The sequence below is a fragment of the Drosophila albomicans genome, chromosome 3, assembly GCF_009650485.2.
Source record: "Drosophila albomicans strain 15112-1751.03 chromosome 3, ASM965048v2, whole genome shotgun sequence".
Taxonomy (NCBI): domain Eukaryota; kingdom Metazoa; phylum Arthropoda; class Insecta; order Diptera; family Drosophilidae; genus Drosophila; species Drosophila albomicans.
The window spans coordinates 38,656,193-38,671,936 of record NC_047629.2 but is presented as its reverse complement, the minus strand read 5'-3'; the positions used below and the strand labels follow the sequence as shown (position 1 = coordinate 38,671,936).

Sequence of the window (15,744 nt, the reverse complement as noted above, 5' to 3'; positions counted from 1 at the left end):
CAAAGTAAAGTTTAGTTTCTTCTCGTAGTTAACGCTTACCTCCCCTGACACTTCCCTTTCGGTTGGGCATGTGTAGGTAATGTGAACTCTATGCAAATTCATTGAGCATTGACTGTTGGGCTGTCAGTCTGTCACTTCAAGCGTTCAACCGTTGCGAACCCCTCGGCAGTGGCAGCGGCAGCGGCAGCAGCGTGTGGCATGCGGCAAGTGGCGCGTCCGCAATTAGAAGCATATTGAGCAATGTTGTTCGTCGAAAAGTTCGTTTTGGCCTGGAAAGTTTTTCCCAAGATAGCGACTCGAGACGCAGCCCACGCTGCAGGTTCATTATAAGTATTTTGCTATCTGTGGACTGTATCTGGATGTCGGCATCATCATTTATTATTCTGGTTTCTGGGCATATCAAGTGGCACGCATCTAACTGTGTGAAGGCTATGGGCAGCAAAAGCAACAGCAGCAGCACCAATACCTAAATGTATCTACATATGAACGTAATATTTTTTTGTGTGGTTTTTTGTATATTTACATCTATAAGATACTCGAAATTGTGCTGGCATATTTTTTGTTTATGCATATTTCACACATGAATGTGGCTCGGCGCTAAGCCAAACAAAGAGATAACATCGAATGCGCAACGAAATGGCCAACACACAAAAACAGAAATAAAGGAAAAAAAATACAAAAAACAAAACAACAACCATAATGAATTGTATATATTTTCGAGAGAGAATATATCACCATAGTGGTGTGCGTCTATCTCGAGGAATGCGAGCCAAGAAAATAGACTTATGAAATACATGACGCGCGTCGTGCTGTGGTGCGTAATTGAGTGAAAAATAATTATTATTGATTAACCGACCTTGACTTGGTATTTACACGTTTACGCACAATTACAGCGCGGCATCAGCTCCATGGATACAAAGATACTTAGATACTTAGTTATATGTGTGAGTACTTGTCTACCCATCTTTCTATCTCTATCTGTATCTGTAGCTGTGTTCTTTAGTTGTCTTTGTATGTGCGCGGCATGATGTTGCAAGTTTGCCGTTGTCTGCAGTTGTGTGTGTGTTCTTACCTGGCGGCTGCCTGCTGAGCAGTTTTTCTCACACGCAGGTAGTTAACAAATAAACACACAAGTAAAAAGTGTATCTCTTAGATACACGCCCGCATCGCATTGCATAGTTGTAGTTGTAGTTGTAAGTGTAGTTGTAAGTGTAGTTGTAACTGTCGACTGACTTTTACCAAAAAGATTTATCCACATGAGCGCTTACTCAATGGAGCCGACTTCACAGACTTTGACTTCAAATAGTTGCTATTAGCCTTTGACTTTTGTGGAATCTTAATTCGAGTCGTGTAAATGTATCTGCAGCTTGCGCCAAATGGAGAGCACCTTCTCGACTACATATTCAGGCGTATCTATGTATCTACTAGTATGTATCTTCGCTCTTCCTGTTTGCCACATCAGACATTTTGCTCTTAATGGCCTGCTTAAGTGAATGCCGAACTTTACTTCTCTGGGCTCGCAGTCTGGTTTATTTACTGTTTACATAGTAGTTCAACTTGTACTCCTTCTGCCTGTGTGTTATGTTTTTTTATTTATGTCTGTCTGTGTCTTCAACTATTTGTGTGTTACTTTTACGATTATGTACTGTTTGTGATGCTAATCTGATGTCTGTGTCATGCATACGATAAATGTTTTTCAGGTATTTACGAGTACAACTCGAGTATCTATCTCTCTTTCTTTCTTTACTTGCTGTACTCGCTTTGTACACGTTTTGATCGTCTGCTGTTTGGTATGTAAACCCTGCCACGCACTTGGGCGCACTACATAAAATTCAATTTCATTTTAATTGCGTGCCCTATGCGACTGCTAATTGAGCTGTAGTTGCTGTACAGCAGCAGCAGCAATCCATAAGATACACATACTACGAGAGCATGTAAGCGGTTAAGAAAATATAGCATAAGCTTTTTGGCTCACTCGTAAACACGGCCCATTAACAATAACACGTTACATGTTTAGAATCAGCTCAAAGTAATGCTTCAAAAACAAACAGGAAGTCGTATCTAATCATATCTGTATCTGTATATGTATACGAGTATGTGTATCTCTATCTCTTTGCTTGTAACATGTCTTGTAAAGCGACGAACATGTTACTAAATATTTAAACAAATGGCAAAGCAACTGAAATTAGAGCAAAACTCGTACTTCGTGCATGCAACTTCATCATCTTCGTCATCATCATCATCATCATCACCATCATATGGGCGTGTGTAGATAACAGAGAAAAGTGCAAATAGAAAAGTCAAAACGTGGAGTGGAACTTTTCAACAGTTTCATAAACTATGCAATGGGTTGAGCATGTTTGCGCCTGTCTCGCATGAGATAAACAACAACAAGAACTTTGGAGAATAAGACTAATTAAATAACTGCAAGGAATGATGTACAAAAATTACAATTTTCATACTTTTCTATCTAATTAAGTTTAATTTATGCTTCAGGTATCCGGCTATTTGTTTAACATTCCTTTCCGCCTGCTGTTCGTTTTATTATTTCAATTTTTTATGCTAATTAACTATCCAAATTTCGATTCTAATTAAGGCTTAACTGCAGCATTCGTTCTAAAGTCGCAATGAATCCATCAAACTCGATGCTGCCCAAAAATAAAGGCATTAAAATTAAGCAAATTCCCAAAGCGAGTTGCTTAACGAGTCTAAACTGTGTGCGTTTCATTAAACAAATAATCTGCAAAACTTGTTTTTGTTTTTCTACATTTTGTTCTCTTTGTTTTTATTGCATTTGCATTTGCTTTCAGTTCGTTTTGGATATGTGTTTTTGGCAATGAGAGCCAAAACCAATTTGAATTTGAATCATTTATTTTTCTGGGCCAAAGATGTCACGTGCCTGGTTAATGGTTTTTTTTCCCTAAACTGTTCATTTAAGACATTTGCAATCTGCATTTAGCAAATATATGTTTTCTTGTTGTAACTTTGACTTCATCCATCAATTACGAGGCGAGTTCAAGTTTTCACTTCAACCTAATGGCCGAGGCTCTTAATGTTTTCTCCTCGGTCTATTTCCAGCACATTTCTTTTCTGAGCCATGGGGCTATCGATTAAACCGTAAGCAAAGCATTTTTAATTGATTGAATGCTGAAAAGTAATTACAAGCGCCTTGTGTCCAGTTTTTGCCTAATGGATTGAAATGAGCGCAACTTTTGCTTGCTTCAGAAGTTTGCCTCAAGTAAATAATAAATAAGCTTATGAATCAAGATGTGAATACTTAATTGATTGATTGCGCGCCCAAGTCAAGGACTAGTAAAAATACGGAAAATTCCTTTTAATAATTTACCATAAAAACATCTTGTAAGACTTTGTGCTTTACTACAATCTGCTCTTTGTAGTTGAGTCATTGAGTTTCATTCTCCCATTTTCTATTTTATTTTATACCCTTTTATTTTTTTGGTTTTTATATATGCGCTAATTAGTTTCAATTAAAATTAACGACGCCTGTGCGTTCGTCCATCGATTTCACACGCACTTAAAAACTGCTCAACAACTGCGACTAGCTAAAAAACAACAACAACAACAACTGTGGAGAAGAATGAGGAAATCTTCAGTTTTGTATACTTTCTTAATGTTTGCTTTAATTTGGTGTTGTGTTGTGTTGTTGTTGTTTTTTTGTTGTTGTTCGTCTATTGGTTCGTTGTATTTTGTTTTACACTTTTGACCTCGATACACAAAAAGCAATTCGACTTGGAAACTGTTTTGGAACTGTGTTGGGTTCTGTTTAGTGTCTGTTTCTTTCGATTCGATTCAATTCGTTTCGATGATGTCATTGATGTGATTGGCGATTTGCTTGGCGCATAAACAAAGTGTAGGATATTTAAATTCATTCAATTATATGCACATACAGCGTGTTCTATGTATAAAGTCACAATTCATTCATTCATTTGTACGTTTTGGCAAAAATTTCTTAGAATTTTATGAGCGTACCTTCTTCTCTGACATTTTTATGATCATACGCTACCCAACAGCAACATTCATGCTTTTCATTCATGACTTTAGGTCGCACTCACGTGGGCCTGAACCTGTTTTTGTCCCTCTTCGAGGTCGTCAACACATCTGTCATAGAGTTTAGGCGTAATTATGACCAGCTTTTGAGGGGGAAGCAATTAAACATAAAATAATAAACAACCAAAAGGAAGTTGTCAACCAGCCATGACTCGATGCTAACACAGAGATAAGCAGTGCAATGATAAGACTGGATTACTCGAAAGATAAAGTGTAGTGTGCACTTTATTGACATCGATGGCGTATACGTAATTAAATATTTAGTACCAGATGCAGTCGAACATAAAACGTGTGAAATGTGCAAGGCAGCAGCCCAGACGACGGCATTGACAGGTAGTAGATACATTTGTATCTCACGCTCGTACCTGCACTGAAGAGTTCTCTGCTCTTCTCAATTCTATATGTGTGTGTTCTATAGCTATTTTTAAACATTTTTACAAGTAAATTTATCATACAAACAAATGCGAGAACTTGCAGACAGCGATTGAGTTGCAGTGTGTGCTTGGTTTGAGCCTGCATGTGATACAATTTTCCACTCCATTTTGGCCGATTCGCTTTGGTCAACTCTACGCTGGCTTATGTAACGCCACCAGCGTCTCCTCCTCTCTCCTCTCTCCTCTTCTTTCTCTCATTATGATGATGCAGCAGCAGCAGCAGCCACCGGCAACTTTTGTCGACTTATTCTTGTACCTTGTGTCCGTCTCTCTCTCTTGGTCTCTTGTCCAACTCGGTCTGTCTGTCTGACTGACTGGCTCATTGTTTGTTCATGCCTTTTGTGCCGCGTAATCGTCGTTTTCCAATGAACCCAGGTATGAGAGGGCATGAGAGATACATGAGCGTCTCCGTCGCCGTCGCCGGATTCTTTCTTTTGGCTTCAGTTTTTGGGTTGGTTCTCTTCGCTTTTTTAACGTTCTGTGTTCACTTTTTTTTGTGTGTTGTTTTGTGTTTGATTCATGGATGGCATGAAAAATACTTATGTTCACGGGAAAAGAAAAGGTTAATGCCTACTGAAGTGTGCACAGCATCGAGAAATCAAAACAAGTCGGCAAAACTCGTATATCTACAAGAAACACACACACACACACACACACACACTCGAAGACACAAATTCTTCTGGCGCATTTGTTAGCATTTCCGCTCTCTGATCTGTGTGTGTTAGTTATGACCTGAGCAAAGATTACAGAGCACATTAGCATTATGAAGAGCATTGTGCAACGCCAGCATTAGAGGTGCTTAGTCCAGTCTGCTGTTATCGCCACGAGATACTTTCTGGCCCGTTGCCTCAGGTGTGTGTGTGTGTGTGTGTAGATACTTTCGAACTATCTGCAACATGGAGCGTTATCAGCCATAGACTTGTTATAAGTGTGTTTATCTAATTACTTTTGCTGCACCTACTAGAGCAATAAGTGCTTTGTACATTTCTTTGAAACTTCTCTGACGCTGCTATTTGCGCGGTTCCTACTTTTTCACTTTTGTTATCAGACAGTGAGGCGTTTGTTCTGCTCGAGTTGCAAAAGCAAAGAGAAAAAATGCGACTTTTGCCGCGCACCGCGCATAAATCAATTATTTGCACCTAGGGCTCATAAATCAACTTATGACGAGCGAGACACAACGAGAACACAACAATCCCAAAGACAAACACATTGAATTGGTCAGCACAAAACATGAGACCAACCAGAAGAGGAGGAAGGGGGAGGCAGGAGGGAGCTAAGAAGCGGAAAGCCAAGCAAATTGTGGTATTGCTTTATAAATGGCATGAAAAGCCAGGGCTAATGCGATGCGGTGGCGGTGGCGGTGGCTTCGGCGTTGGCGGCATCTTGTTACCACAACACGACAAACAATAACAAATATTTGAATGATTTTTGCTCTTTTTTTTGTTGTTGTGTGTGAAATAAAACACATTCAATTTTTTCGCCTCTCTCAACTTTTACAGCCTCCCCATATTGAAGCTTCTCTTCTTTAAAGCGTAGACTTGACTTGACTATTTTTTTTTATTATTTGTTTGGTCGATTCTGTGGTTTCTGTTTTATTTTGTTGTTGTACATTTATACGGTTTATTGACTTTGGGTTTCTTTTTCGCACACTAAGCGCAAATCTAAACATTAAATGAAGTAAGTGCAAACAAAAACAAAATCTCTTCACAAAATACTCGTACTTTTTTTTTTGCTGCTTCGTTCACATGCGAGAACTGAACGCCATCAAAGACACACACACACAAGATTTTTAAGCTGAAAATAGATAGGTTGAGCACAGGGCAGATCAGAGCAGCTTAGGAAACAAGTTAAAGAAGTGTTCTAAGCTGCTAAAAATCGAAAAACTTGGCAAATTCTTTTTCTTTCTTCTTTTTGGCAAATAAAATTTAATGCCAGTAAATTGGTATATGAATGTTTTATCTTAGAAAAGTAGCTAGCAAACACATATTTTTAATCAGTTTTTCAACAAAATTTCTATTATCCAAAAATTATTTGAAAGAAAACATTTTTATAAAAATAACATAAATATATATAAATATGTATCTAAGGCATAAAATAAAAATAATAAAAATGCTATTAGTCATTAAAAAAATTGTTTTCTTATTAAATTACTTTTAAATTAAATATATTAATAGGTTAGAAAAGTATCTACATTTTAAATTACTTTTTAAACTAAGTCGCTATTAGTAAAATAAAATACATAAGGAATCAGAAATTAAATTATGTCAAGAATCATGTCAAAAATTAAAAATATATGTTTTTTTTTTTATTAAATTCACTTTTCATAATGTATTCTAAACAATAAAAATACATTTTTTTTTTAAATTCATTTTTCATAATATGTTCTAAATAGTAAGAAAATTATCTATATTTAGAATCCTTCTTTTTTCGTACTTTTGAATAAAGGTTTAAACCAAATTATTTTTAGCGATGTCAATAAATATTTCCAATTAAAGTCTTAATCATTTGTAAAATTAAAGTGGTTAAAATGTTAGTGGTTAAGGTAACAATAGAAAATTATTTATGAATAATAAATATTTGATTAATTTTAATCAATATTTATATCAAATTCTCAAAGAATTTTCTTTATCTCCTCATTGATTAAGCAGTACAATCGCCACAATTGATTAACATATAGTAATAATCATATTCACAAATAAATTTAGCTGTCATATCTTGCTGACAGTAGTTTCAGCCCTAAGCCTGCTCAAAATATATGTAAAATAAGTACAAAGTATACAAGATAATTATCGCATAAGCGCAGCTGTCTGTATGTCGGTGCTTCCCCCTTATTTTCGACCACCTCTGCATAATTTCTTAATATACTCCTCACTAATATGTATTTGTTTGCTATATGTTCTGTTCGTTGCAGGTGCGTCGTCATTCTCATACTTGTATTCAGAGCAATTTTCGTATTCGTTATCGCCAAAAGCAGAGAAAAAAAAGACAGAAAAAACGTAAAAACAAATAACACGAACAGCAAACGAATAACGAATAATTATCTCCGACTATCTGTCTATCGGAGGTGCTCGCTTTCTGCTACCTTGGCTTGGCTTGACTTGGTTTGGTTTGGTGGTGGTGAGTTAACGCCCCAGCTAGACAGCTTGGCGTTTTTTTTTGGGCTGACTTTTGGTCTCAGTTCCAAAATTATAATATCGCATAATATAATGTGTAAATAATGGCAGTGTTTGCTCTATAACTACGTGTTTGTATTTGTATTTATGCCTGTGTTTGTATCTGTGTGTTTGTGTGTGTGGGAGCAAGCTATCCGAAAGACCATCAATCATTTAACAACAATTGTGAGGCGCTCAACGCCAACACCAACTAAAGTATAGAGACCAAAAAAAAAAAGAACAAACCTACCCCACGCCAAAATACTCAAAATACAAAAAAAGAAAACAATGCAAAAGGCGCGGGAGCGTCAGATATATTACCAAATATGAATATAAAAGCGTGTTAAATAAAAAAGTTGGAACAAACTTTGCTTTCGTCGAATTTTCGATACGCTATGAAACGTGTGAAGTTTTGGGGGGAAGGAAATAAACTTTTTTAGTGGTGAACTAAAAAGTTCTTAATGTGATTTTGCTATTTGTGATATTCAGAAATTTGTTGTTGTTACTATAGAAACTCCTAAATCTCTTATTTATTTTTATTTCAAATAATTCTATTTGTGAAATTTGAAGAAAGTAATATTCTAAATGTGTAATAGATGCTTGTGATATTTCAAAATGTTAAGTAGTTATTTCTTTATTTGCTCAGTAATTAAATAGCCAACTCATATTTATTTTTATTTTGGAACACTTTTATTGAAAAATATTAAAATTAACTTTTCATAAGTGATTGTGAATTAAAAACTATGAATGTTACAATGAAAGAAACGTAATACTGAAGTGCACTAAATTTTTAACCAAAAAAGTTAATAGCTATAATATACTACATTTTTAATAAATAAATTGTAATGATCAATTCTACAATGAAATGAGCTCGATACTAAAATAAGTTAAATAAAATATACTGCATTTTGAAGCCAAGAAGTTTAGTCGAAAAATGTACTGCATTTTCAAGCCAAAAAGATTAGTATTGAAATATGCTAAAAACTTCTACAAACTCCTATTTCATTTCGAAATATTTTGAATGTCATTCTAAACATTAAAATAGCAGTTAAAATACCAAGCAACTCTCTTTCTCAGGGTATAGAATTATAAGCACAGTGGCACTTTGCCCTCCGCTAAGTAGAACAGTAGGAAAATTTTAATAATTTTGTCAACGGCGTAGGGGGAAGTCTGTGGCTGTGTGTGTGTATGTCTGTGGGAATGCTTATATTTGGATGTTTGTGAGTGTGGAAGTTGACTCCAACAGCCATTCACTTTTCATTATTAATATTTTGTGTGTTTAAATTATGCTAATCCGTTGAAATATGATTATGCCAAATGACAACAGCTTGAAAAATGAAAAACTTCGTGAGCAGCAGAAGGAGAGGCGACTTTAAGGGCGTGGCCAACCTTCTCTGTCTCTGTCTCTGTCACCGCCTCTGTCTGAGGCTTGCAGGTGCGCCCAAAGGAACTCTGCATAATTTGATTACCTTTCGCAGCTAATTTCGCCGACGACTTTCGTATTAATGCGCAGCTATATAATTAAATAAATGAAAATACATTTTCCAACTCCCCTTTACGAAGAGAAATAATATCAAACCATTTGGCAAGCTGCCGGAAATAAAACTTCGAGTCGCAATCGCAGTCGCAGTCACAGTCAAAGCGCAACTTTTTCAATTAAAGCGCAAGGGCAAAGCAAATACGCGAAGCGACCTTCAAAAAATTTCCCGAAAATGGAATTGCAGTCGAAAAAGTAATTTAATTAGCTTTAGTCTTAACCCAGAAAAGGAATCACAGCTCCCCTAAAAAAATTTGCCACTCCAAATGTTGCGCCATAATAATTTCACTCAAATGAGAAAATAAGCTGCACAGACTGTGCAACAAAAGAAGGGACAAAAAGATGAGAAGAAAGGGGGAGAAAAAAGAGTTACCCTGGCGACGTTCTGTTCCTTGGGTCGCGTGTTTGCGTTGGGTGAAAGTTTTTCCTGGCACCGCCAGTCGCCAAACTTTGAGGCGTCAACAAAAAGCGAAACTAGCCATGAATAAAAAAATTGTAGCAAAGCAAAGCCAAGTTCCAGCTAAAAGCTATGCAAATTGCTTCAAAGTTGACCAAGCTACAAAAAAAAAAAAATGCAACGAGAACTTGCAAATATTGAGCTAGCATTAAGGCGCCAGCAGACGAGAAACTGTTTACATTAAAAGTGTGCTTTATCCAGCTCTCACTTCAGTAGGCACTGAGTTATACAGAAGACACAAATACTCTACTCTCACAGGCCACACTCTTTACTCTTTACTCTTTCACACCCCTGCAGTTACTTAGATCTTTTTCAACCTTTTTTTCAAAATTTCCTCCGCTCATGTCTCGCTGTCTTTTCCCCACCGTCTTGCGGCAGCAATCCTTGTGCCGCTTGCAGTTCAGTCGCCATCTTGCCACAGTCGAAAGCCGTCTCTCAAGTCTGCCTCAAATTCGTTCGCCGCTCAATCACCATCGTCGTCTGCCGCCCGATGAACGGCAGCAGCCAGCACGTCGCCAGCCGTGTCCTCGACGTGGACGAGGCTTTAGACGCGAGCACCCCAGAGTCCTGGAGATCAGGGAAGTGTTGGAACCGCGTCCCATTGCGCCGCCGCGTGAAAGTTGCGTGGCCAGCGAGCCGCCAAAGAATCCCAAGCTGCCTGCCAAGGTGGCCAAAGGAGGTGCCACAAATAGAGGAGGTGCAGGACAAGGTGCAAGCAACTCTGCAGGAAGCGGCGGCAACTTGACTAAACCCATTCCAGTCACTCTCATGGCAGGCGATGGCATTGGCCCAGAGATCTCTCTGGCGGTGCTCGAGGTTCTGAAAGCAGTCAAGGCGCCGCTGATTTTCGAACCCGTCGATGTGACGCCAGTGGTCAATAGCAAAGGTATTCAAACGGTGCCACAAGCTGTGATCGACAGCATGAAGCGTACCAAACTGGGTCTTAAGGGACCTCTAATGACTCCCGTGGGCACAGGATTTCGCTCCCTGAATCTCATACTGCGTGTGCTCTTCAATCTATATGCCAATGTACGTCCTTGTCGGTCCCTGGCGGGTGTGGAAACAGTTTATGGCCAGGTCGATGTGATCACCATACGTGAGAACACCGAGGGAGAATATTCGGGCATTGAGCATCAACTGATCAATGGCGTTGTCCAAAGCATCAAGTTGATCACACGCGCTGCTTCGGTGCGTGTTGCTGAATATTGCTTTCAATATGCTTTGGCTATGAAGCGGAAGAAGATCACCGCAGTGCACAAGCGTTCCAGCATGCGAATGTCCGATGGTTTGTTCATCAATTGTGTGCGTGAAGTGGCCAAAAAGTATGAGGAGCAAATCAAACAAGCTGGCATTGAGTACGAGGAGCAGGCGATCAGTGAAGTTTGCCTCAAAATCGTGGCGAATCCTCTGCAATATGATGTGCTCGTTATGCCCAATCTATATGGCGATATATTGTCGGATACGTGTGCGGGTTTGATCGGAGGTCTGGGTTTAACGCCTTCAGGGAATATTGGCATCAATGGCGCCATCTTTGAAGCGGTTCATGGCACTGCGCCCGATATTGCTGGCAAGGATTTGGCGAATCCCACTGCTCTACTGCTCTCTGCTGCCATGCTGCTGCGCTATGTCAATCTGGGTTCTTATGCGGACAAAATTGAAACGGCTGTGGTCAAGACCATCAAGGTGGACAACATACGCACCAAAGATTTGGGCGGCAAAGCTAAATGTTCCGAGTACACAAAAGCGCTCATCAAGAATCTTGGCTAAGATCATTCGATGATCCTTCTCTATATTTCTACTCTTGCAATCTTTTTATAGGCGAACCTTTGGTGTAGAAATTGTTTCCAAATTTACCATGTTTGAAGTACTTTAATAAAATTTAAAAATTGTAGGAAAAGAATGGACAAAAAGTGTAAATAAGTTATAAAACATAACCCATATTAGATAAACCGATATTTGTACTACTTGCAATCTGTAGTGTAGAAATTATTGTTGACGCACATTTCTAAATTTGCAATGTTTAGACAATGAATGCCTATAGGAAAAGTTTGGCAATAAAAAATGGAAATCATTGAAGACCATGATTGATCATTTATTAATAGCTTTATGTTGCTAGGTAAACAAATTTTTTGAGTGTCTCATAAGACTCTCGTATGAACATTAAAAGTTTATATACATTTAAGAAAAAATGTAAATTATTTACAAATTCATTGCATTAATTTATATAGAACGTTTTCTCATATTGATTTTTGTAGAAATATTTCAAGAATTAACAAATTGATAAATATATTTTAGCAATTTAATATTTTTATATAAAGAACTACAATTTCAAAGAATATGATTTGCTTACAATTATTATTTGACTATAAATTACAAATTAAAATTCCCTCTTCAAAGGATCATCGGGAAAAAGTACTGCCGAAACAGATTACCAAATTCTATTACAAAATAAGTCAGCTTGTTGAAAGTTTATCATAAGTCAAAACCCCATGAGAATTTCACTCTAATCTGTTGGTTAAATCCCATTCAGCTTAGTTGCCAAACTAAAGCAGTCTTTAACAATGTTGCTGCAACCACTCGCTGCTGCTGTTGCTGATGGTGCTGAAGGTCTTTGGCCAATCTAATCACACTCATTTGTGAGTTTGCAAATGAAATATGCAGCAGATGCGAACGAGAAAGCGCACCACGAGACATCAGAACATCAAAACAGCAAAGCAGCAACAAAACAACCGAGAAGCGAAACATCAGAGAAAAACCGACCGACCGACCGACAGTTGGGAAAGGCAAAGAGTGACCAAGAGTTAGGGGACCCTAATCCAGACCCAGTTCACTCACGGAGACAGAGACGGAGACGTAGACGGAGCCAACGAGCCAGCCAGCCAGTCTAACCAGTGCCAAAGTCAAAGTCAGACCGAGAGTCAGAGTCAGTCAGTCTCTGCGGGCCCGAAAGCGAGAGCCAAATGCAAGTCATCAACCGCACTGGGTTTGACTCCGCTCTCCCCCCTTTCTGTCTTCCCCTCTCTCTTTCACTCTGATCTAGGGTCGACTTACGTTGCATTTTTACATGCATGTTTGGACCACTTCCACTTGAAACTCTGCATTGAACCGAGAGCTGCGTTTGCCGTTTGCGTTTGCGTTTAAAAGCACCGACCAAAACTCTAAACAAACTACTAGAAGGGAGTGCGGGGAGGGAGGGCAAAGAGAGGGGAGACGGGGTTCAGCGGAGCGTGCAGTGGAAACGAGCGGGGAACGAGCAGGAAGAAAATGCCACAGAGCCAACCAAAGAGCCATATAAAGAATTAAAAAGAAAAGAGGAAAAAAATATTTAATTTTGTGTGTAAGCAGCCGAGTCTTTGGCTGTGTGAGTGTGTATGTGTGTGTGAGAGAGTGTAGATTGTGTGTGCATTTCAAAGAATTTTTATAAACAACAACAGGACAACAACAACAACGACGACGACGACCAAGAACCAAGAGAGCCAAAAGATAAACTTCGTTTTGTGTATGTGAAACAAAAGTCAAGAATTTTTTTTCGTTCTTTTTTCTTTTTGTTGTATTTTTGTAGCCACAAGGCGTTTTGTTGTAACCGGTTTTCGGTTTCGTTGCAAGCAGCCTCCAATATGTATTGAAGCTGACACCAAGCAGCAACTCGGCACCGGTTGCTCAGCATCGATAAGTCTGCTGATCCAACTATAGTGAGAAGAAGGGGAGGGGAAGGTAAGGTGAGGCAAGTGTTGCAAGTGTATCTGGAGCGGCCTCGATGCGGCCTAGTTGTCTTCATTCATAAACACAGACACTGAGGCAGCTTAAGCAGCAATTGCTACTGCGGCTGCCGCTGCTGCTGCTGTGGCAAGTTGCAAGTTGCAATTGCATGCTTCAAGAATCGGGTGCAATGGAAACCCAACTTTGAATTGCAGCGAAATGAGTCTCATTTCAATTGGCCAACACGCAAAGGCCAAAGCCGAGTCGAGTGTGTGTGTGTTCCCGAGAATTGTTGCAACACACACGGTGTGGCAGAGGCAGAAACAAACGACAGGGGCACGCGGAGAGGCGCCACTTTACAGTGGGAAATAGACAAAAGGCGGCGCCATAATTGTCATGCCGTGCCTGAGGCCATGACCGCTCATTAGAATGCTAATTTGTTAATGCAATTCCAATGATGACGATAGCGTGTCAAAGCTGAACAAGAGCGGGCTCTAAATTTCCCAACTCCCTCCCTTCTTCTCTCTCTCTCTCTCTCTCTTCATCACTTGTTGGTAAGCTGCGCGCATTTGTGCCTCGTTTAATTGTTTCATCTGAATTTTCGCTGGTTCTGCGGAAATTTTGGGGGAAAACATACCAGGGGGGAAAAATGCTGCTGCGAAATACGAAATTAACAGCCGTTTGTTGTTAAGGCCAAAATACGCGGAACTGCGCGATGATCGCATTAGCAAAGCGTTTTATACGCTTGCCAAATGATGAAAACTCAAATTTTTTTTGAATAAAAACTAAATTTTCGGAAGGTCATCGCGTAATTTTTACTAAGAAAAATGTATACATTTATTTCTTTTGATATTTCAAATTACACAAATTAAAGCTTGCTGCCTTTAAAATTAGCTGCAACTTTTTCTCTACTGCTCAATGATGAGATCTCGATTTTTAAAATTAAAACTAAATTCTAAAAAAAACCAACTAAGAAAGTTACCCATTTTTAATAAATCTATATTTGAAAAAATAGATATATTCTAAATATTTAATACCGCAAAATAAAAAAAATATACCGTAGACTTTATTTGGTATATCGATATAGTGCTACATTCAAAATATACCATAGAGAAAAATACTGTTTTTGGTATATTGACTTAGTAATACATTGAAAGTATACCATTAATACCGCAGAATACTAAAATATACCGAAGGCTTTATCTCGATATAGTGATACATTGAAAATATACCATAAAGTAAAAATACTGTTCTTGGTATATCGATATAGTAATGCATTGAAAGTATACAAAATATTACACACAAATAAGTTAAGAACTGATTTAAATATAACTAAAGCTTTTGCTTTTATGCCAAACTTTCGAATAATAACTAAGTACTAAAATGGAAGGGAAGGTCATCGCGCCATTTTTAATCCGAAAATATTACACATTTTTTTCTTTTAAAATTTGTGTTAAATCCAATTTGAAGGCAGCTACCTTTAAATGTAGCAAACAGCTTTTCCCTTTTGTGCTTAATCAATGACCATGTCTGTAGTTAACTTTTATGCACAGAGCGTGTATTGAAATGCCCTTGGAATTGACAGGCAGCACTCTAATTTCCCCGCCTCCCTTCGCTGCTACATAATAAATGAGCTACACGTATTTGCATCGCCACGATTTTACTCCTCATTCGCAGTTTTACAAGTGCCTGACAACCCTTTAAATCGCTTTTAACTGATTTTCCAAAGCCCTCGAAAAAATACTAAACCGAAAAAAAAAAACTGCACAGACAGTCGAGACATTTTCACGCCCGTCTCTCGCATTGTGGGTCGAACACTTCCCTGCCACTTGCCCCCGTGTGTTCTTCTGCTCTTGTTCCCTCTCCCTGCCTCTCTCTTTCTCGCTCTTGACAAGGGTTAGAGAGCAGTTTCACAAAAGATTTACGACCGCTGTCAATAGTGCTTTGCATGACAAGCTGCCCCCTTGCAACCGCAACACTCACAAACAGTGGCAAACAAAAAGCATTTTCGAATTTAAATCTATTTGTCACTTGCGAAAAGTTTGTCTGCTACCTTTGGCCGGGGCAACTTTTCACAATCAAAACACTCGTCCGGCCACTCGGCACTTGGCACGCACAAAAGTTCGCCCGTAAGCCAAGCCCGGAATACGGATACGGTCGAATAAAAAAGCCGGAACATACACTGAAATTTCTATGCCTACAAAAACAGATGCAGAAAAACATGTAAAATAAATAAAACGAGTGACAGTTACAAATTTGCTGAAATAAAATGGGACAGAGTAGGCCAAAAAAAATAAGAAAGAAAAACTAAAAAAAAAATAAAGGAAATCTCCATGCAAATAAGTTGTGAGGCGTGGCCACTTATTATTATCCCCAAACATTTGAAACAACATCCAA

General features: G+C 38.5%; 2 protein-coding genes across 2 annotated transcripts in view; both read left to right on the top strand.

Annotated features, from left to right (window-relative positions):
• Positions 1-15,744, top strand: part of LOC117572292 (division abnormally delayed protein) — a 73,522-nt gene that overhangs the window by 2,490 nt on the left and 55,288 nt on the right. The gene's annotated exons all lie outside the window — the stretch shown is intronic.
• LOC117572293 (probable isocitrate dehydrogenase [NAD] subunit alpha, mitochondrial) lies at positions 9,867-11,497 on the top strand. Its single transcript, XM_034255002.2, has one exon. The coding sequence runs from the start codon at positions 9,991-9,993 to the stop codon at positions 11,413-11,415; it is 1,425 nt and encodes a 474-aa protein (XP_034110893.1). The 5' UTR covers positions 9,867-9,990; the 3' UTR covers positions 11,416-11,497.